Source organism: Corythoichthys intestinalis, chromosome 17 (genome assembly GCF_030265065.1).
Source record: "Corythoichthys intestinalis isolate RoL2023-P3 chromosome 17, ASM3026506v1, whole genome shotgun sequence".
Classification (NCBI taxonomy): domain Eukaryota; kingdom Metazoa; phylum Chordata; class Actinopteri; order Syngnathiformes; family Syngnathidae; genus Corythoichthys; species Corythoichthys intestinalis.
The window spans coordinates 409,213-431,513 of record NC_080411.1 but is presented as its reverse complement, the minus strand read 5'-3'; the positions used below and the strand labels follow the sequence as shown (position 1 = coordinate 431,513).

General features: G+C 39.4%; 1 protein-coding gene and 1 long non-coding RNA gene across 3 annotated transcripts in view; one reads left to right on the top strand and one right to left on the bottom strand.

Annotated features, from left to right (window-relative positions):
• sardh (sarcosine dehydrogenase) overlaps positions 1-22,301 on the top strand; it is a 74,887-nt gene that overhangs the window by 38,758 nt on the left and 13,828 nt on the right. For both annotated transcript variants that reach the window (XM_057819684.1, XM_057819683.1), the window contains exons 13-17: positions 2,613-2,696; positions 4,309-4,422; positions 4,541-4,679; positions 9,626-9,739; positions 12,886-13,033. In XM_057819684.1, the coding sequence (XP_057675667.1) occupies positions 2,613-2,696; positions 4,309-4,422; positions 4,541-4,679; positions 9,626-9,739; positions 12,886-13,033 (599 nt within the window). The remainder of the gene's footprint in view (positions 1-2,612; positions 2,697-4,308; positions 4,423-4,540; positions 4,680-9,625; positions 9,740-12,885; positions 13,034-22,301) is intronic.
• On the bottom strand, positions 2,548-5,553 carry LOC130905906 (uncharacterized). Its single transcript, XR_009061171.1, has 3 exons — positions 4,892-5,553; positions 4,618-4,695; positions 2,548-2,694 (listed from the first exon to the last, which is right to left on the bottom strand). It is a non-coding gene; the product is annotated as an uncharacterized LOC130905906 (long non-coding RNA).

Here is a 22,301-nt window from a genome sequence, read left to right as displayed (position 1 = left end):
AGTGCAAAGCTTTCCGCCATTTCAAGAATCAACAGACATTTTTATAAAAGGGTGAAATCCAATTGGGACACAAGGTCTTATTTATATCCTTCTTGATTTTGTCAGACAGATATTATCGCTATGTTTGGGGCTTGTCCTTTGTTTCCACTTGTTATAGATCAATACATAAACATTTTATTGACACATTTTCACAGTGAACAATGCATAAACCTTATTGATGAAATGTAGGCATATGTAGAACATGTTTAGCTATTAATGTTTGCAATGTCTGCTGAGCCAAATTACAATTGTTCGGCCACGGTTGAATTAAGCTAGGTTCATACCGCAGGTCTGAATGCACGAATCTGATTTTTTTGTCACATCTGTTTTTTTGGGCGTGCCCGTTCAGTTATCACGCATGCGCATTAATTCGAAGTCGAGTAAACTGAACCGAATGCGCAGGAGCATCAAAACAAATGACCACACATGCTGGCTCAACGTCATTCAAAAGTGATGATATTTTGATTTCCAAAAAGAGGACACAAATAACAGACATAAATAATCCGTGTTTAGTCTTATATTCAAAGTTTAAATGGATCGATAGCATGCACGTATTGTCCGTGCATGACACGCACACATACGGACAGTTTGCCCCGACTCTCGGCCGTGTAAGCAATTTTTGAAATATTGCTCTTGGAGCAGAGAGAAAACAGAGCATTCTCAGGCTTATACTCAACCCATTTTATTTTTTTATGACTGTTGTCATGCCCGACCCTTCCCCAAAAGCCGTGTTCAAGGCAAGCCAGGCGCTAACGCACAGCTGCACCTAGACCGTAGCGTCTCACTCGCTCTTCGATGACGTAGTTGCTGCATGAATGGTGTACCGCAAGCAACACGTCACTTTTGTTCATTAATATTCATGACATTAGCAATTGTTGCTAGGCGGGTCAACCTTCCGTTTGTCCCTCATAGTAAATGCATGGAACTAGTGTACGATCGGGATGATTACCGAGCTAAACCTACCAATTCTGTCCAAAAATGATGTCCTTGGTGCCAAATTCACTGGTAAAGATGTGGAAGAGCATACAAATGTTAAGTTAAAGAGATGGCTTGAGTGGCGAGGGCTGAAAAAGAGCCAACCTGATCCAAAGGTAGCTTTTTTATCGACGCCTTTTTGCCTTACGCCACTGACAATGACATTCTCTTGTTTCAACAATCTATCCTTTACCACCATATGCCCTGTCTTTCTTAGATGTTATATCCTCTGGTTGTCTTACGTCTCTGACATTTCTTGGAGGCAATTTTAATTTTTAATAATTTTTAATAACTTAAAATTGTTTTCATTAATAACAAATCTCAAATCTATAATTTATTTACACTTCCTCTTTACTAAAGTTGTTTTTTACAACAGAAAATGTAACAGTGGCAGTCAGATACCATTTAAAAAATTTTCAGGTCATTCATTGTCAGACAGAAGCAGCACGGCAAAATGCCACGCTAAAGAATAAGTCAAAATATCAAAATGGCTTACCTCTTCGTCCTCTGTAGGACCATGGCCCCCAACAAAATGTTTACTGCATATGAACTGTGAATGGCTTCACCTTGCTGGCGTTAAACTGGTCTTTTGGACATCCGCGCAAGTTCGTCCATTCTTCACATTTTTTCCTACGAGTTCTTGGTTTCGGGAAACGTATGATGAAAACATCCTTCATATGTCGTAATGTCTAGAGTCGTTTATACAAGTTCCATAGCAGCGGTGTGTGATCGGCATGTTCTTTTCTGAAAGATTATCAGAGAAAACAAGTAGAAATAACATGGATTGTATGCGAGGGCGTGTCTATAATGACCCACTTCAGCGTTACGATGGCGACGTCACGGTCTAAAAATAGCATTCGTGTGGTACGCTATTCCGATTTGGGAGACTTGACAGTTCAGACCGCCGCGACTTTCTGGAAAAATGTGGCCAGATCGGACTTGAACCACATACGAAAGTGACCCAGATCGGATTTGAAATGGTCCACTTCTATGCGACTTGTCCCGTTCGTACCGTCAAGTTAATGCCTTACTCGAGTCGGGAAAAACACGAAAAAATCGGATTTGTGTATTAAGACCTGCAGTATGAACCTAGCCTTAGTCTGTGCCACCGACGTGAAATCATATTGGTGATTTAAGCACGAGACCGATATCCTGCCCATAAAAGTTTAGGCTTAATGGGGAAACTACAAGCAGGGAAAAAGTGTCAATAATTGGACACAACCTCTGTAAAATGACTTGTATTATGTTCATTTCTTTACTTTGAACTGATGTCGTCAGACAGCAATGATGACATGTATTCATCGAATGTGGTTTCATTTTTCAGCAACAAATCATTTTTTATTCTTTTATTCAAATTCAAGTAGCAGTGTCATCATCCCCAAAAATTTCATGTCAAGTCATTTTGTCTCATCATTTTACAGCGATGTGAATGGCTCGATGGACAGTTCAAGATGTACTATTTTTGACATGTTGCCGCAACAACTGCTCCTGAAAATAGTCTTGTAGTTAATGTCCAAACTAAACACTTTTCTACCGAACCTTTAGATCTGCATGGTTTTCTTCAATAGTGACTGTTGGCTTCCTTCGTTTGTTTTTAGGTGCTGACAGAGCGAGGCTGCGTGTTCCAGGAGAGACACGGCTGGGAGAGACCAGGCTGGTTCACCAAGGACGGACAAGCTCCTGTGAGACAATACACTTATACAGTCAAGACTGTCTAGTTGACTTTTGCGCATTCACAGTATGACAATGGCAAATTTGTTTTAATAACCTTTTTTATTACTACCAGGCCTAATTTTTTAATGACGTGGATGATTAAAACAATGCATTTTTTTGTCATGACAAAATACTATTTACAAATATGTATTTATAAACATAGACTTCATAATGATATTGACTGGGCGCGGGGCCGATTAATAGGAGGCCTATTTCCGTCAAAGCTGAATGGAAACACAAAGAGCTTTTTACATTAAAAATGTTTGCTAATAAATGCGTAAATCACTGAATTCTTTGTAAATATGGATGTAAAACAGTCTCGATTCTTTGTTAAAAGAGCAAAGAACCGGGCAGTTGGCATTTATTTTACGTACCGTATATATGTCAAATGTGGTGCTAGTCTTTAAGTCACTGTGCCGCCGCCTTACCACACAAAGAGCTTTTTATGTTGAAATTGTGAATAAATGCTCAAATCCCTGAATTCTTTATAGAGGTGGACGTAAAACAGCCTGGATTCTTGGTTAAAAGCAAAAAAAAAAAAAAAAAAAGGGAAGTTAGCATTTATTTTATGTAAATATGTCGAATGTGCTGCTAGTCTTTAAGTCGCTGTGGCGCTGCCTTACCACAACAAAGAGCTTTTTGCATTGAAAATTCTTGTGAATAAATGCTTAAATCCCTGAATTCTTTATAGATATGGATGTAAAACAGTCGCAATTCTTGATGAAAGCAAACAAAAAACAAAAAACGTGCAGTTAGCAGTTATCTCACGTAAATATTGCGAGGTATAATGCCAATGCTGTAGCGGCTAGTTTCTCCCATTGATTTTTTTCATGTTTCGAAATGCATGCATGGTACGAAAAATATCATATTTACCGTGAATCCTCGAACAAATCACTCCTGAGACAATCCTTCCTGTTTGAATGCGGTACAGCTTTTGTACTTTTTCAACTTAAATCCGGCATTAGATCGTTGCGTTCGTGTGTTTGAGAATAACTCCTCTTGATGTGGGCAGGCCCCCTACTTGAAGGCGTGGCGCAGTGTATGACGAATGTGACCCGTCAATATCATTATGAAGTCTATGTTATCAAATCCTGTATTTCTATAAATGATGTTAGACTCATCCTCAATTTGGTCATTTTATTTCATTTTGTTTATTAATCTACAAAAATATGTTTATTACATATGTTAATCGGGCAAGCTAAAGTTTGGTACAGGCATGGAAATGTTTTTGATGAAAGTTAACGGTAAGCCCTGGTAGCTCATCTAGCAAGGGCTAGTATTACAGCAGCGGTCTCAAACCGACTCCACAAAGGGCCGCAGTGGGTCCTGGTTTTTGTTCCAACAGATCCAGCACAAACAGTTCAACCAATGAGGTTTCTACTAACATAAGCAGCACCTGATTGCAATCAACTGATTACACTTGTAAGAAACCAGATTGGTGAAAAGGTATTAGTCTCGTTTGGTTGGAATGAAATCCAGTACCCCCTGCGGCCCTTTGAGGACCGGTTTGAGACCACTGTATTACAGTATTGTACTTTACAGTTATTCTAAATGAAAAGTGTGTTTATAATTTGTGGTAAGGTAAAAGACTATGACTACTATGGTGCCTATGACATCAAGAAGAATCACGAGTACAAATACAATGAGTTGCTGGGCAAAGAGTACACATTTGACTTCCCACCGCATCATGATGTGGTAAGAGTAAACTGCCATCATGACAGACATTTCCAGTCAGCAGTTTGGTTTTGAAGTCAATGTTGTCTTTTTTTCCCTTCGTTTTTCCTCCTTTCTTTTCCTTTTTTAAAAAATGTAGATAAAGAGTGAGTGCCTGTCATGCAGGCACGGTGTTGCCGTGTTTGACATGTCCTACTTTGGAAAATTCTATCTCACCGGTCCAGATGCCAAGAAAGCGGCCGATTGGTTGTTCACTGCCGATGTCAACAAAAAGCCAGGTCAGTGTGACTGCCTCTAAAGCAAAAAAAAAAAAAAAACCAAAAAACTCAACACACATACATTGACATAGTGTCAGATGAACCAGAAGATTGACAGTTGGTTGACAGACAGGGGGATGAGACGAGACATCAACATATCACCTCCAATTATATATATGTTTGGAGTCCATACAGATGTGAAATGAAGCTTTCTTATTTTTTTGTCACTTAACTGAGCTGGGTCTAGTTCCTCTGTGCTGACAGCGAGATAGAAGACTGGGATGACAGCCAACAGTTTGATCACAGCTTTGTGTAGGATTTCTTATTTTGGCAAGTGTTTGTGTTACCTTCTCCACAGCCAAAAGAGAAGGAGCTGTAAAGTTGCACATACATTTCAGTGAATTAAATTAGAATTACCACTTGTTAGAAAAATAAAAACACACTGTCGCAATGATTTGAAAGGAATAAACATCACATGGAGCGATGTTTTCAAGTTTTAACTTTGCAGATTCAGTATCACCAGTATCACAAAAGTGAGTACACCGCTCGCATTTCTACAGATATTTAAGTATATCTTTTCATGGGACAACACTGACAAAATGACACAATGAAAAGTAGTCTGTGTGCAGCTTATACAATAGAGTTCATTCATTTTCCCCTCAAAATATAGCCATTAATATCTAAACCCCTGGCAACAAAAGTGAGTACACCCCTTAGAAACTACATTCCTAAATGTCCAAATTGAGTACTGCTTGTCATTTTCCCTCCAAAATGTCATGTGACTCGTTACAGGAGTGCTGTCAGCATTGCTGCAAAGATTGGAGAGGTGGGGGTGAGGGGGTCAGCCTGTTAGTGCTCAGACCATATGCCGCACTCTACATCAAATTGGTTTGCATGGCTGTCACCCAGAAGGAAGCCTCTTCTGAAGACGGTACACAAGAAAGCCCGCCCGTCTCATCGGACCATAGGACATGGTTCCAGTAATCCATGTGCTTTTTGTTGACATGGCTTCTTCAGCAAACTGTTTGCAGGCTTTCTTGTGTACCGTCTTCAGATAGGTCTTTAATACTCTTTTGTGTTTTTTCATTGCAAGCAAAATAAATGAAGATATTACTACCAAATCATTTGTAATTCCAATCATTTTCTGGGAGAAATTGAGCATCATCTGACAGAAATGCAGTGGTGCCAATACTTTTGGCCAGCAGTGTAGTTCATTCAAGCAGGTCATGAATTGACCGACTAAAGTCTAAAGTCACGGTTGACACTCGGAAAGTGCACTGACAAGCAGGGGTCAAAGTGGCTAGAATTCCCCGCCCTGAAGGTCACCACGGAGCCAGATATTTTATTTATTTTTCATTCAAAATTGTATTTTTTTCAATGATTTGCAAAATAAAAGTGAACAAAAACAGCAATAACCCCAACCTCCATCTCCTAATTTTTATTTTCCCTTATTTCCTCACATACTAAATGCCAAATCTCAATTTTAACTACTTAAGAACTCAAACGGAAGTTAATGTAAACATTTTTTCAATAAGATATAAGTAACATACATTCAGAAAAATAAGTACAAATGACTTATATTATGCAGAGGGCAATGGAATAGATTTTGAAGATTGTGCAAACATGGACTTTTTTAAATCATAAGGAAATGAATAGGTAGCCTAACATAAATGAACAAATATAAGTCCGAAGTGCACATTGACAGCTAAGATGTTCTGAACCTCCCCATCAGAGCAAATAAAACTAAATGTGATAAATAAGCATCCTTAACTCTTTGGTTGCTCTTAAAGATTTGATCCATTTTATGTTGCATTGCCCTTTTTTTTGTCACATCAATTCAACAAGCTTTTTTTTTTTTTTTTGCTATTCCAGAAAACATGCACATTTGAACCAATCAGAACTAACCATCTCTGCTGATTTAACGGATAAATGAGTCCAGGCGTTTTGCTTTGCTGCGTGCATTCGCACATTGACGTGACTCATCATCGTCAGACTCGGATAACTGCAGCAGCTGGGGAAACCTCCATGCCGTCCGTGGAATAAAATAAATATTAAATATTGGTGGAGACGGATTACGCTACACAAGCACTTTACAGTGCCTTGCAAAAGTATTCGGCCCCCTTGAACCTTGCAACCTTTCGCCACATTTCAGGCTTCAAACATAAAGGTATAAAATTTACATTTTTTGTCAAGAATCAACAACAAGTGGGACACAATCGTGAAGTGGAACAAAATTTATTGGATAATTGAAACTTTTTTAACAAATAAATAACTGAAAAGTGGGGCGTGCAATATTATTCGGCCCCCTTGCGTTAATACTTTGTAGCGCCACCTTTTGCTCCAATTACAGCTGCAAGTCGCTTGGGTTATGTTTCTATCAGTTTTGCACATTGAGAGACTGACATTCTTGCCCATTCTTCCTTGCAAAACAGCTCGAGCTCAGTGAGGTTGGATGGAGAGTGTTTGTGAACAGCAGTCTTCAGCTCTTTCCACAGATTCTCCATTGGATTCAGGTCTGGACTTTGACTTGGCCATTCTAACACCTGGATACGTTTAGTTTTGAACCATTCCATTGTAGATTTGGCTTTATGTTTTGGATCATTGTCCTGTTGGAAGATAAATCTCCGTCCCAGTCTCAGGTCTTGTGCAGATACCAACAGGTTTTCTTCCAGAATGTTCCTGTATTTGGCTGCATCCATCTTCCCGTCAATTTTAACCATCTTCCCTGTCCCTGCTGAAGAAAAGCAGGCCCAAACCATGATGCTGCCACCACCATGTTTGACAGTGGGGATGGTGTGTTCAGGGTGATGAGCTGTGTTGCTTTTACGCCAAACATATCATTTTGCATTGTGTCCAAAAAGTTCAATTTTGGTTTCATCTGACCAGAGCACCTTCTTCCACATGTTTGGTGTGTCTCCCAGGTGGCTTGTGGCAAACTTTAAACGAGACTTTTTATGGATATCTATGAGAAATGGCTTTCTTCTTGCCACTCTTCCATAAAGGCCAGATTTGTGCAGTGTACGACTGATTGTTGTCCTATGGAAAGACTCTCCCACCTCAGCTGTAGATCTCTGCAGTTCATCCAGAGTGATCATGGGCCTCTTGGCTGCATCTCTGATCAGTTTTCTCCTTGTTTGAGAAGAAAGTTTGGAAGGACGGCCGGGTCTTGGAAGATTTGCAGTGGTCTGATGCTCCTTTCATTTCAATATGATGGCTTGCACAGTGCTCCTTGAGATGTTTAAAGCTTGGGAAATCTTTTTGTATCCAAATCCGGCTTTAAACTTCTCCACAACAGTATCTCGGACCTGCCTGGTGTGTTCCTTGGTTTTCATAATGCTCTCTGCACTTTAAACAGAACCCTGAGACTATCACAGAGCAGGTGCATTTATACGGAGACTTGATTACACACAGGTGGATTTTATTTATCATCATCGGTCATTTAGGACAACATTGGATCATTCAGAGATCCTCATTGAACTTCTGGAGTGAGTTTGCTGCACTGAAAGTAAAGGGGCCGAATAATATTGCACGCCCCACTTTTCAGTTTTTTATTTGTTAAAAAAGTTGAAATTATCCAATAAATGTTGTTCCACTTCACGATTGTGTCCCACTTGTTGTTGATTCTTGACAAAAAAATTAAATTTCATATCTTTATGTTTGAAGCCTGAAATGTGGCGAAAGGTTGCAAGATTCAAGGGGGCCGAATACTTTTGCAAGGCACTGTATTATGCTTGTTGTTGACACTTGAGTATGTAAATCTGATGTTGGTAGATTGTTTTCTTCTTGGAGCTGAAATGCATGTGTAGCAGCTTAGCTTTTTTTTTTTTTTTTCTTCTTTTTTTTTTCTACATAGCGTTTTGACAGTTGCTGTCATATTTTCAGAATCAAAGCACCGTGAGTCTTATACCGGAACTGCGTTCTGGCCCCGAATCTTATACCGGAACTGCATTCCTGACCGTTCTGGCCCACTTTCACCCCTGCTGACAAGTCTTTGTCCCGTTCACGGGCGCAAAGACTTGTGTGCAAACCTTTCGCGTGGCAACCGTGACTTTACATAGTTGGCGAATTCATGACCTGTGTGAGTGTTTAGTGAATACAGGTGTGTACAAAATGAATACTTGTTCTGCTTACTAAAAGGGGGCTCATTATCCACCACAGAATATATATTATACATATGTATTGAATGTATGTATTATACAGTTAAGTCGTTAAGGCAATGTGTACGTGCGGCTCCCTGTATTGTCTTTTCTGAGGAAACTGTGTCGAAGGGGGTCTTGAGTGTTTAAGGTACCAACCAATCATGTTGCAATGTAGTGTGTCCTGCTTAGAATTAAATGCTAAATGCTATGTTAAATACATGCCCCATCAGTCAAAGTTAACTTTGTTAGTACACGCACAGGATGCTTTCATGCGGCTGTTTCATGTCAATCATTTACTGCTGTGCGTGATGGCTGAAGGACAGTCACGGTTTAGCATGTCCCTTGGCCCGCTGTGCGATGGACACGTTATCATTTGATGTCGCTTGAAATTATACACAGATGTCATCCGACACGATGGCGCCGGCGGTCCCGCGGTGACTGTTTCTGCCAGCGATGCGCTCGGTTGACATTTCCATTTTAATGGGGCTTCACGTTCCGTCGTGGCAGCTTCTGAACAAAAGGGGCTTACGTGTTATTGGTACATCTTCTGACAGTCTGACAAACAGCGCTGCCAGGAAATGGCACATAGGCTTCAAAAGGGTGTCAGATACAAAGAAGAAGAAATCACCGTCTGTCGCTATATGTACATTGACTGGCGCCAAAGATACTAACCGTTTTCATATTTGGAAGCACATCCAAGATCAGTGAAAAAATGATATACTGTAGCAATTTGGGGGGTAAAAATGAACCCATTTGCACATAATCTCCAACATGTGTGAATCAATTTTGGATAAATCATGCCTATGACTGTTTGTTTGTTTGTTGTAGGTTCCACTGTGTATACCTGCATGCTAAATACCAGAGGAGGGACAGAAGCTGACCTGACAGTGAGCAGACTGGAGTCCGGAGCTGCCAACCTCCCGCTGGCGCCCGAGTCCAACGGTGCGTATGCAGATGGTTCAATCACTATTTGGAAAAAAAATACAATAATCTGCTCTACACAATCCTTTTTTGGTGAATAAACAGCTGCTTAGGCCGTCTCACCCCTTTTGCATGTCAGTTGATATACGCTTTTTTTAATTCCTTCATCTTTTCATTTTTCTCTATTCTTCCATTTGTTAATCAGCTGTCATGCAAGTCACCATCCACCTTTGCTTCGGGAGTTTGGGACAGGTTTAATATTGTTCTGCAGGGGCGTCACTAGCTTTTAAGAATTAGAGGGGCTTAGCCCCCAGGAGATGACCAGGATGTAAGTGAACATAGTGTTTTTTTATATGTATATCGCGGAAAAGACTCAGGTGACTTGAAGTTCTGCTCTGAGACCCCCAATTTGGCCACATTTCAAAATGGTCCGATATGTATGTGTGATACATCATTGGAAAGCTCAAAATCTCAACTTTCTGGGGGAAGAAAGTTTTTGAACAGGAGGGCATTTTAAAAAAAAATAAAAAAAATTTAAACAGCAAAACCCTATCTGGAGGTGAGAGCAGAATTACACACGCCATGACTTTAATGAGATATTATCGTGTACTTACCTTGTTTCGATCCAAAAACTCCATGTCGCATCTATCACTGAGTTTCAAGACACAGCTGTGAATGGCCACAGCTGGATTTTTTGGGTGAGGCATGCTAATATAACAAGGCAGACATCAAGGAGTGGTCGAGATTTTCTTTTTCATATATTTATTTACCCTTTTAAACTTTTTTTTTCTCTCAAAATTTTCTTTGTTTGGATCAATTATTTATCATCTAACATATAGGGGGAAATGTGACAGTAACAAAAAATACAATTTAGCACTAGTTATGAGGTAGATATTCGTGATTTTTTTTACAGACGCCATTGTTTTTCATTGTGACATAATTTGTTTAAAAGTTAAAAATATGCAAGTGAATAATTTTTTAAAGTCGTTTTTTTTTTTTTTTAAACAAAACATTTGACATCAATTAATAATTCAAAGCTAAAAATGACAGACATTTTGAATAATAAATATAATTACTTACCTTGTTTTCATGGCTGGGTTGAAACAAAAACGGTTGCGCGACGTCTGTAAACGGGGGTTTCCAGGGTAAAACAGGCACATTAAAAATAGTTTGGGGGCGTCATGCGCCATGAATCTGCTATGGCAACATATAGACATATTGTTCTATCAAACACAACAGTTATTTTGACTTAAAATACAGCAGTTTCTTTTAAAGAGGAGTGCAAGAGCAGAAACTGCTTTTTCAGTCTTGTCTGTGTTTTCAGCCATAAACAGTATATATTTATAATACATTTATGTGTATGTGCGTGTGTGTGTGTGTAATCATAGAAGCTAATGCCATGACCTCTGCTCACAACAAAGTAATTGTTTGTTCCAAAATATTTGTAAGTCACCCAGATTAGATTTTGGGCACATATGTGACAAAAATGTCTGTAATTTCAAACCCTGAAAAATACTACTAATTTCTTGATTTCTAATTTCTTGAAGTAATATCTGGGTCAGGCTAATTTGCCTTCCACACACCACACACCCACCCCATACACAAATATATATCCAAATATTTTATATACATACATACATACATACTGTATGTATATATATACATACAGTATGTATGTATGTATGTATATATATATATATATATATATATATATATATATATATATATATATATATATATATATATATATATATATATATATATATACGTATAGTGTAGGTATTTGTGTGTGTATGCTATATATAGTCATCTTCTTGGCTTTCTCCAATTTGTAATCATTACTCCTACTCACCTTTACAAAAGAGGTCTCTCCCCTCTCACCCTCTTTGCTCCTCTGCACTGACTCCTAGAGGTCAATGAAGGTAGAGGAGTGATTATTATTAGTGTATTATTATGACTATCCACTGATGATAATCATATAGTACAGGCCAAAAGTTTGGACACGCGTTCTCATTCATGGGTTTTCTTAATTTTCATGACATTGTGAATTTTCACTGAAGGCAATAACACTATGAATGAACATGTGTGGAATTATGTACTTAGCCCAAAAAAAAAAGCGGGGGTGGGGGGTAAATAAAAACATGTATCATATTCTAGTATCGTCAAAGTAGCCACCCTTTGCTCTGATTACTTTTTCACGCACTCTCGCCATTTGGGGTTGGGACCTTCATTTGTGTTGCGTTGAATGAGGTGTGTCCAAACTTTTGGCCTGTACTATACATGAATGAGCTCAGCTCCTGTAATCATCTATGCATAAGGTGAGAAACAACTGATGCCCCAGATTCGAAGGAAGTCACCCCAAAAATAGTTGTAAAAAAGACTTAACTCTATGGACAACCTGGACCTTCACAATGCATTTCAGACTAACTAGCTAGCAGTCGCTAAGAAGCAGCGTTATTTTAGTGCCGGGATATAACTTTTGATCGCAAAACAAAAAAGATAAGACGTGCGCAGAGATTGTCTGTAGTGTGGTGTGGAAGCCAGGTTTTGATTTGTCAAGCACGGAGCATTTGGTTTATTAATTACATTGGACTTTCTGCTGTTAGCTGGGAGTTAGAGCTAACTAACCTTCCCATCAGTGATAAATATTCACTTTCTTGAAATCTGTTTAATGTCCATCCTTCATCCATCTATTCACGTTCACGCTCTACTCGAGACTGGTGGGCATCAGAGGTACACATGCACACAGTGCCAGTACGAGCAAGTCACAGGGAAGACGCGGACTGGATTTTTAGTAATGTGGGCATTCTCTATATGATAAGTACGCACCGATGGGGCACTCTACCAGTGAGGGGAAACTGACAGATTTATGATCATATTTAAATTCATAATGACAGGTTACATGATTATTGATTTAAACTAATATTCTGGCAACTTCATAGTGAATAAGGCAGCTTTTTAAAAATAAATAAATAAATAAAACAACACCATTCCTATTTGATTGAAGCCGAAGCCCCCCTAAAATAGGCCCAACGACACCAGTGTTTTTGCGCCTGCGTCTAATTCCTGGTACATCTCTTCAAGGACAAGGACAACAAAAATACCACTTAGAAAATGTATCTGAGTAGGTTTTCTTTATTTTTATTTTTTATATCCGCTCACTTCAGGTGATGCGTACTACCTGGCCATCGGAGGTGGTGTTGCCGAGCACAACTGGAATCACATTCGAACGGTTCTCCAGGATCAAGGGTTCCGCTGCCACTTAACAGACCACTCCGAGGACATGGGCATGATCAGCATCCAGGGACCTAAGAGGTAAGGTGGGCAGAAATGGGATCAAATTGAACTACAAGGCGCACCCGTGTATAATGCGCACCCCAAATTTACTTGTAAAATTTGGGGAAAATTATTGTACCCGTTTATAACGCGCACCCTAATTTTAGCACCAATAAGTAGAAGAATACAAGAAGACAGAGCTCGTGTACAGATACAGAGATGTCATTTTACTGACTGGTGAAACACAGCACAAGCATAGCACATTGGTAGTTCAAAACATTACCGTAAACTGACAATATTTACGGTAATAATATGATTTGACAACTTCTCCAACTTACCAGAATCTAGGAGAAAACAAAACGGATGTGACTTTTCTTTTAAAGGCTACTGTATAACTTGCTCGTTTCCTCATGATGAATAAATGTTTCTTCCATGGATTGATACGGTAAAACTACTGAACTATTGTTATTTGGGTTTGAGTTTCCCGAGGGACCGATATAGTTGACGGACACAGGAAGTGTGTGTCCTTACATTTGTTATGCTCCGAATTGTGGAGCTGCAATAAACGTCGACTCAAATGAGTTCAAGAAACTAAATTCTGTGCTTTATGAAGAGTGAAAAAAGCAGAATTTAACACAGACGAAATCATTCGGCCGATTAGTGTGAAGTATTACCGAAACAAAATGGTGACGTCACGTACCGTAATGGTCGGCAACGGGTCGCCGCATACGTTTCTTCAACACAACGTGGCCGTGTCAATGAAAAAAAATCGGTTTATATATATATGTAATACATATATATTTCTGTCTCCATCCATGTACCCGTTTATAATGCGCACCATGAGTTTACAAGTTGATTTTGGGGAAAAAAAGTGCGCGTTATATTCGGGAAATTACGGTATTTTCCTTTTTTTATTTTTTAAAATTTTTTGGGGATGTATTCTTTAGGACAAATGCCTGAAAGTTTTGTACAATCTATCCATCCTGTTCACTTTTCACCAGTGTGCATAACCAAAAATAATACTTTTTGCTCCATTTTTCTCATCATTCACAACCACCTTTCATCATGCCTTTGCATTCATATTCAATCACTGTTTTTTCTTCAAGTATGTTTTGTTGATGTCTTTCCCTGAAGGATGTTTTTTTTTCTTTCATCTTCTCTTGATCTTTGTATCCACACTTTTTCTACCAACGCCAACTCCTGCAATACCCCCCCCCCCCCCCATCCCCCTCCACTAACCTCTCTTTTCTCTCTTGCTGTGAAGACTTGCGTCAAAGCAGCATTGAGTGCGTCACAGGCTCCAGGAGCCTATTACACTGTGTGCCGGTGTGTGGTAGTGTCATTATCAGTGTTGTTAATCTTACTGAAAAAAAGTAATTAATTATAGTTACAAATTACTTCTCCCAAAAAGTAATTGCGTTAGTAACTCAATTACCTGAATGTAAGAGTAATTAGTTACTTGGCAAAGTAATTGGTGATAATTACTTTTTTTTTTTTCCCCTCAAAAAAAAAAAAAAAAAAAAAAAAAAATTGGCCACACTATGTGAAGTTTTTTGTGAAGGTTTTTGGTACAATTGGCCCGAGCCCAATTCTTGACCCAAATTTACCCTTTACCCTGAATCAACTGTTAAAAGTTGTTAAAATTGCTGCCATTATTGCATTTGTTCCCTTCTCTCTACTTTCGACATATGAAAGTTTTAAAACTGTTTCATCATTTAAAGATAGATTCAAGTCAAGATTTTGCCGATTTAGAAGTAGTTTAGATAAAAAGTTACTTAGGTTCGCTAGGAAGGTTCTCTACAACAGAGCCGTCCTAAAAAGTCTACTGCTTTAAGATGGCGGCTGTCTACTAACGCATTTAGTGCCATGCAGTGTTGTTAATTTTACTTTAAAAAAGTAATTACAGTTACAAATTACTTCTCCCAAAAAGTAATTGCGTTAGTAACTCAGTTACCTGAATGTAAGAGTAATTAGTTACTTGGCAAAGTAACTAGTGATTTTTTATTTTTTTTTCTCAAAAAAAAAACAAAAAAAAAAACAAAACAAAAAAAAACACAGGTCACACAATGTGAAGCTTAAAGGGTTTGGGGGACAATTGGCCCTAGCCCAATTCTTTGCCCTCCACTTAACTAGACACAAGGGTATTGCGATAACTAGCTAGTAACCTTTGCTATGTGTGGAAGTCATTTAAAGTTGTGAATCAATCGTTAAAGTTGTTAAAATTTCTCCCGTTATTGCATTAGTTCCCTTCTGTCTACTTTAAACATGTGTAAGTTTTAAAACTGTTTCATCATTTAAAGATAGATTTAAGTTAAGATTTTGCCGATTTAGGAGCATTTTAGATTTTAAAAAGCTACTTAGGTTCGCTAGGAAGGATCTCTACATCAGGGCCTTCCTAAGTTCCTGAGAGGTCTACTGCTTTAAGATGGCGGCTGTTTACAAACGCATGTAGTCCTTAAAACATGTTGGCAATGCAGCAGTGTCTGTCATTTGCATCTAGTTCTATAATATGATATCTACCGTGTCATGTGGGCGTAGTTTGTCGGCTATGGCTGCAGTCAGGTATTATTGAAGCCACCTAGCATCGCGGTTGCAACGGCGTCTTCCCCACTCCTGCTCTGCTCTCGTCCCCGTGAGTCCTTTTCTCTCAGACTTTTTTTTTATTCAACCAACTTAGTAACGCATAGTAACGCACGCCTTTCCCGCCTCAGTAACGGTAACGGCGTTGCCAAGATGAGAAAAGTAATTAATTAGATTACTCATTACTGAAAAAAATAACGCCGTTAGTAACGCCGTTATATTGTAACGCCGTTATTAACAACACTGGTCATTATAGATTCACACAACTAATTGAACGTCAATTATAAATGGGGATTATTGAGAGGGTAAGACATCTCATCAGATACACTATACAAATGAAGGAATTTGTTTTAGCTCCAAAAGGCTGATAATTTATGAATTCTTGTTCTAGTTTTCTATTTGAACTATGGAGGAACTATGTTAAATAAAAGTCACTGGTGGTGACTTTGGCGTGGGATTCCCACTCAGTGACGATGTCTGTGCGTGCCCTTCAATGGACGGGCGACCAGTTTAGGGCGTAGTCAGCATGAGTAATTTCCAAAAACTAAACAAGCATGACACAAATTGTATTAATGTGCTGTTAAAAACACAAGTTACTACAATTACTAGTGTTGCACCTATACCATTTTTTTGGCCACGATACCTCGAATTGATAAGATTTTTACGATTCCGATTCCATTATCGATATTGCTTAACGATTCGATTCTTTATCGATTCTCTTATCGATTCTAATTTGGACTAATGGACTGTATGAGGTTCAATATGTTTTATGGTTCATTTGCCTCGGAGTGTCAGTTAGAACACAAGGAGCGGAGAGTGGAGTTGGTCTTTGGCACTTTTAATCCAACTTGGCAACAGACACAACTACTGTATATACAGGCAATGGCACTTGATATGAGAATCACTCAATTAGCAATTGACAGCATGCGTGGAAAGATGTCGATGTATTTGTATGTATTTGGAAGAAGACTGGAATGTGTGGGTATATTTGTGCTTCTGAAAGGAAAGAAAATTACGTCATATTAGTGCTGATGCAATAAACAATGCAAATTGACTGTAAAGCAGTCAATGACACACATACATGACTCGCACAGTGTAATGAACACAAAGATGGGGGGTTGCGAGTGCGCGCGCACAAAAAGGAAGCACGCTGCGTGCGCGTGCGGTCATCTTGGCCATAAAAGTGGCGAAAACTAAGCACTTTACACTCATATGGATGTACAACATCATCTTAAGATGCTAAACTAACACATTCCCTCTTAACACAAATGTGCAACGCGAATATAATGTAAACAACGCTCTCCTCGACGCAGCGAGGACGTGCGGGAGCAACCAGCTGAGCTGATGTTACAGTAAAAACACGAAACGGTCGCACTGATAACGGCTCTGACCTATCATAAGAACTTTATGACATGAAGAGGAAATACTTACATTCGTTCATGGACGCACACAGATTAACACTTCCTTGCACACATCCTTAACAGGTGGCCGCACTGCGCACTCTGCTCAAAATGCGCACCTTACGCCTATTCTCGTCCCCAGAATATGCAGCGCGTGTGACTTAAGACAATTACAGGAAGTAACTGACTGGTTGCTATGGGAGTGAATGCATACCCAAGGAACTGTTCTAACAGGAGTATTAAAATTGCTAATAAAATCGTTTATGCATATACAGTATGTTATATTTTTCTTATATAGTATTCGACGAGCAATACAATAGACCCATTAATAGACGTTGGGGGGGGGGGGGAGATCACCACTTCTTTAAGTAGTCTCATGAATAATGACCTGGTCTGTGAAACTCAATGCAAAATTACGCAGCAACAACTCTTAGATTTTACTTGGTGAGTACTTGCTGGACCGAAAGTGTTTAACATGCGTAAGTTACGTGACATAAATTGTGCTGGTTGGAATCGATAAGAGAATCGTTATATAAACTGCCAAACGATTCGATGGAATTGAAACATACGGAACCGGTTCTCTATAGGAACCGGTTCTCGATTCCCATCCCTACCGATACCGATACCTGGCTGTGCAGTGTCGGCTGATGCCATACCGATACCACTTTGTTTGAAATGTAGTGAATCCAGTAGAACTTTTTATTGCATACCTGTTATGGGTGACAATAGTTAGGTAAACCTTTGGCTCTCAAAGGCCAAAATAGTGCTAAATTCGTGAAATTAAAACGTGTATAAATACTAGCCCAACAGTAAGAAAGTAAAAATACAATGAATTAATAATAAACATTTTTTAAACCCTAAGTTTTGGCTCTCAAAGGCCAAGCAGTGCAACTTTCATGAAATTATAAGTAATAATAATTGACCACAGCATCCTGTCTCTCTGTTAGCCTCCTTCTCTGTGCACCAGCAGCAACACACACTTACCCGCTTAGCCTAGCTTACTTCTACAGCACTTTTGAATAGGCTTGCCACCCGTCCTTTGAAGTAAAGAATCGTTCGTTTAACAGTTGCGTTCCGTATTGAACCAATACGGAATATATATAAATAGATACATTTCTATGCATTTTAGGAGTATGGGGGATGTCCCTTTTTTTCGTCGCCTGTACAGGTTTGGGCACGAGGGGGGGTGTCCCTTATTTCTATTTCTGAAAGGTGGCAACCCTAGTTTTGAAAGAGGTCTCAAATTACTGCCGCATTTCTTTCAGAAAAAAGACAAAAAAAATAAAGTAGATGAAGTGAGCTGACCTTTCTCTTGGTAGCAGTTGCTGCTTTTGTAGCCTCAAACTCTTTGTCTTCGTTCACATGTTTCGTCTTCAAATGTTTTATCAGGTTCGGGGTATTGAAACTGGCCGATTTAACTCCACCTCTCCAAACTTTCAGGCCGCAAATCTTGCATGCAGCCTTTGTACTTGATAGAGATTCTATCCTGAAAATTTTCCAGACCGCCGACATTTTTCTGTCGTAGTTTGTTTTTCCTACTTATGAAAAAGCTGCCCCGCCATTGGTGAAGAGCGGCTATTGGCCCGCTCTCATTGGTCTAGAGCATGCCAATAGCAGTAGCTGCTAAGCATGCAAAGTGATCACGTGTCATCACACAACAGAGAGTGTAGTGAACGTCAGGATAACAAAAGGCTGCGGTCAGGTGTTATAATATTGGACCGGTAAATAGTATTGGCGCCCTCTTTGTTGGTACTCGCCGATACGGATACCGCCATTTCGGGCTGGATCGGCCCCCCTTGCCAATAGACCCCAATCACCAACGTCACACAATCACGTGATCGCTGTATTGTGCCGCCATATTGTCCGTCATTGTGTGTCCGTATTGTCAATGATCGTAGTTTCTAAAGGTGGATTCACTTGCAAATTATGGAAGCCCCGGTGCTTTCAGATGCTGTAAACTCATTGGATGAGTTGCATAAAAGCCGTTATTTGGAAAAGCTTCGTTCGATCCGGTCGCCAGATCCATATTCGATGCCCAAACCGATGTTTCCTCCCATCCGGTCCCGTCCCGTGCGTCAGAGCTCGTCCGGAGACCACAAACCCTCCAATCATACTCCAGTTTATGTCACGATGAGGGGTCAGGTACCCAAAATTGGCACCGGCCCGAATATAAACCGACATTTGGTCAGCTGAGCGTCACCATTTTCACGATTGTAAAATTAAATTTGATCGACAACGGGCCGGTGTGTGGCGAAAAATGACTGCCCCGCGTAAAATGTCCCCCCTGACGGGAGCACTTATTTATAACGCTTTATTGAGGCGAAAACATCAAATGTTTTCATGGACGCATTACAGTAATGGATTTACGACTGTAAGATCAGTTTTAAATACTGTAATTAAATTACACAAAATGTTAGTATTGTATTTTAGTAACAAATCGTGGACTGGGCCACATAACCATCTTTGAACAGAAATGTATTAGTCTACAGGTTTTCACGACCATATCCCGATGACAATCACACAGGTATGACATTTATTAGTTCAAGCAGAGTAAAATAATACATATTCACAGTGCAAGAAAGTCGTTTCCGTGTAGGCGCTCCCGTCAGGGGGGACATTTCAGGCAGGGCGGCTATTTTTCGGCACAACACCTGTTGTTGCGCTCACCTACTTGCTACGCGACCGTGGCGACGAGCTTCGGAGTCTCCGTTCGATGATGTCTGCGATCGTGTTGGAATCATATTGATGTTTTCGCCGTTGTCTAACGGCTGTCGACACAAACGCATCTTGGACCGAGATAAACAAACCGTGCTGCTTTAAATATTTGCCCTTTTAACAATGGGCACACAGCAACTACTAAAATGACAGTTTATCTTCTCTGTAACTGCAACCAACCGCCACACATGCCTTCACCATTTTGATTCATCAATGTTAACGATTGTCCGGAAGGTTTTTGGGTTCGTTTCCTAGGCGATGATTCCTTAGACAAGCAGAAAAACGCGCAGTTATTGGAGGAATGTACGTAGCGGTAATATGTAAACACGATGAGCTGACTGACAATATGGTGGTACCAGTCAGGGGGGCGGAGTTGTGACGTCACGTGATTGGGGTCTATCGGTATCGGTGCATCTTTAATAACTCCTATGCGTTTCTTTCTATACGCTATACTACACATTTACAAAACAATTCCTATAAACACACTCTTAAACTTTGTGGAAAGCCTTTTCAAAATAGTTGAAGGCGTTTTCGCTGCAATGGGTGGGCTGCTTTCGTCACTCATATTAAACCCTTTGGAATAAGGATGAGATGTTACTCATGTGCAAATTAAGGCATGTGGGTGAATGCTTTTGTACTTTATGTCAACTGCTATTCATCATGTAGAATCATTAGAGACCATGTCAACAAGGCACTCTGGTTTCAGGGCAATGTAAAGAGCCTTTTAGAAAAAAATGATTATTTAAGACACTTTGTTCAAATTACAATTATTAAAACTGAAATACTGTGCCTTTGGATTATAAGACACACCAGACTACAAGCTCCACTCACCAAATTTGACAAGAAAATGGTATTTGTTCGCATATAAGAATGGAGTAATACTCAACCTAAAGGTGTCTTCAAATATGGCTAAATCCATCTCTATTATATGAAAACGGAGATATTTATTCGATTGCAAAACCCTGTCTACCATTTATTGCAGATTGGTATGCGCACATTTAACGTATTGTCTGTTGGGGGAAGTGCTTATGAAACAAATTTAAAGTCCCTTTTTGTTCTACAGAAAAGGGCTGTACGCATTGGAGATTTGATCAAATGTCAAATTCTGCAGATTTGTTTAAGGCAAGACTCCATTTGCTTCCTTGCAAAATCCAAACATTGTTTAGCAGTAAAGCGACCCAATACGTGGGAAAACAAACTTTCAAAAACTGGGATCTCGTACAACTATGGAAGAAAATGTCTCGATTTCTCAAGAAGTGGAGTGGATATACTGTATGAGATGATCTTGAGAAAGACCTAGAACTCCACTTAACCAATTTAAGCAAAGGTACAAACAGAAAATCCTCCACGTTTACGTCAGTGAAAGGGAAGAAGCAGAAGATAACATTCACCTATAGACAGACACCCACACACTGTGTGGGAAATTCCTATTTCTATCATTGCTTTACTTCAATTCTGAAAAGGGGCAGCCTTGACTTCTGCCCGTTCCTTTTGAGTGTCTCTTTCACAATAACATGTATAAATGCATATTTATGTTTCCCTATGTACTGCTATGAAGCAATATGCTCAAATGAAATGATCACATCAAAAGATATGTAGCTCATTTGCTTTAAAAAGTCCACAATGGACTATAAATTGCAGGGTTGAAAGCGGAGGTAAATGAGTGGCTTATAGTCAGAAAATGACGGTAATTACAGGTGTTTGAAAGGTCAGCTTCCTCAGTGTGCTACAAAATGTTGTAGGTTTTGCATCAATAAGATTACCTAAAACTCTCTAATGCTCATAAACCTTAAAAAATAAGTCATGTCATTTATTATTTTAAATAAACTCAACAATTTGACGTTTGCCATATGATTGCGGAGTAGGCCAGCTAGTGCAGGTTCCGGTGTTCACTGCTGAAAAGTTAGATAAGTGGCATGTCTGGAGGAAATTAGTAGTTGCGAAACCTCATGAAGACGCATGCGCACACAACCTTTTCACAGATTTATTTATAGATCATTGTTCTTGCTTGTGTGTTCAGTGAGCAAAGTATAGCTTCGGGGAGGACAACGACTGCACGCTTGCATGAACACTCATCTTTTGCCGACTAAAATTATAACAGCATTGATTACTTTTGAGAAAATAGAAAGTGGTCTTCAACCTCACTCATGATTTTTATTTGTTTTATTTTGCACCTTCTTCAGAAGCATATTGTGTTCTATCTCTGCCCCCTTACAAGTGTACGTACAAGAAGCAAAGTAAGCCTAACTTAGTCTTTTTCCTGCTGACTCATTTTTATGTAATATCGATTTAGTGCGCGTGTGTGTGTTAGTGGGAGAGGTTATCATAAGAGAACCTTTTTAGATTCCTTGCAGGAGATGAGCTCTTTTTTTCCCTTCAAGTCTTATCGCATCAGTCTTGGTGTAATATGGCTTAAAAAGGAGCAGGATTTTCAAAGTGTGCTAGCCAGCTTCCTGTAAAGAGGTGATTTTCGTAATATCAGTATTGTGTGTCAATCCCTTTAATATCAGCCCTTTTCAAGAAAGTACTTTCCTGGAACGAGTATGTGAGTTTTCTGCTCTTACACGAGTAACCTAAAACTAACGAAACTAAGCCATAGACTTCATAACCTA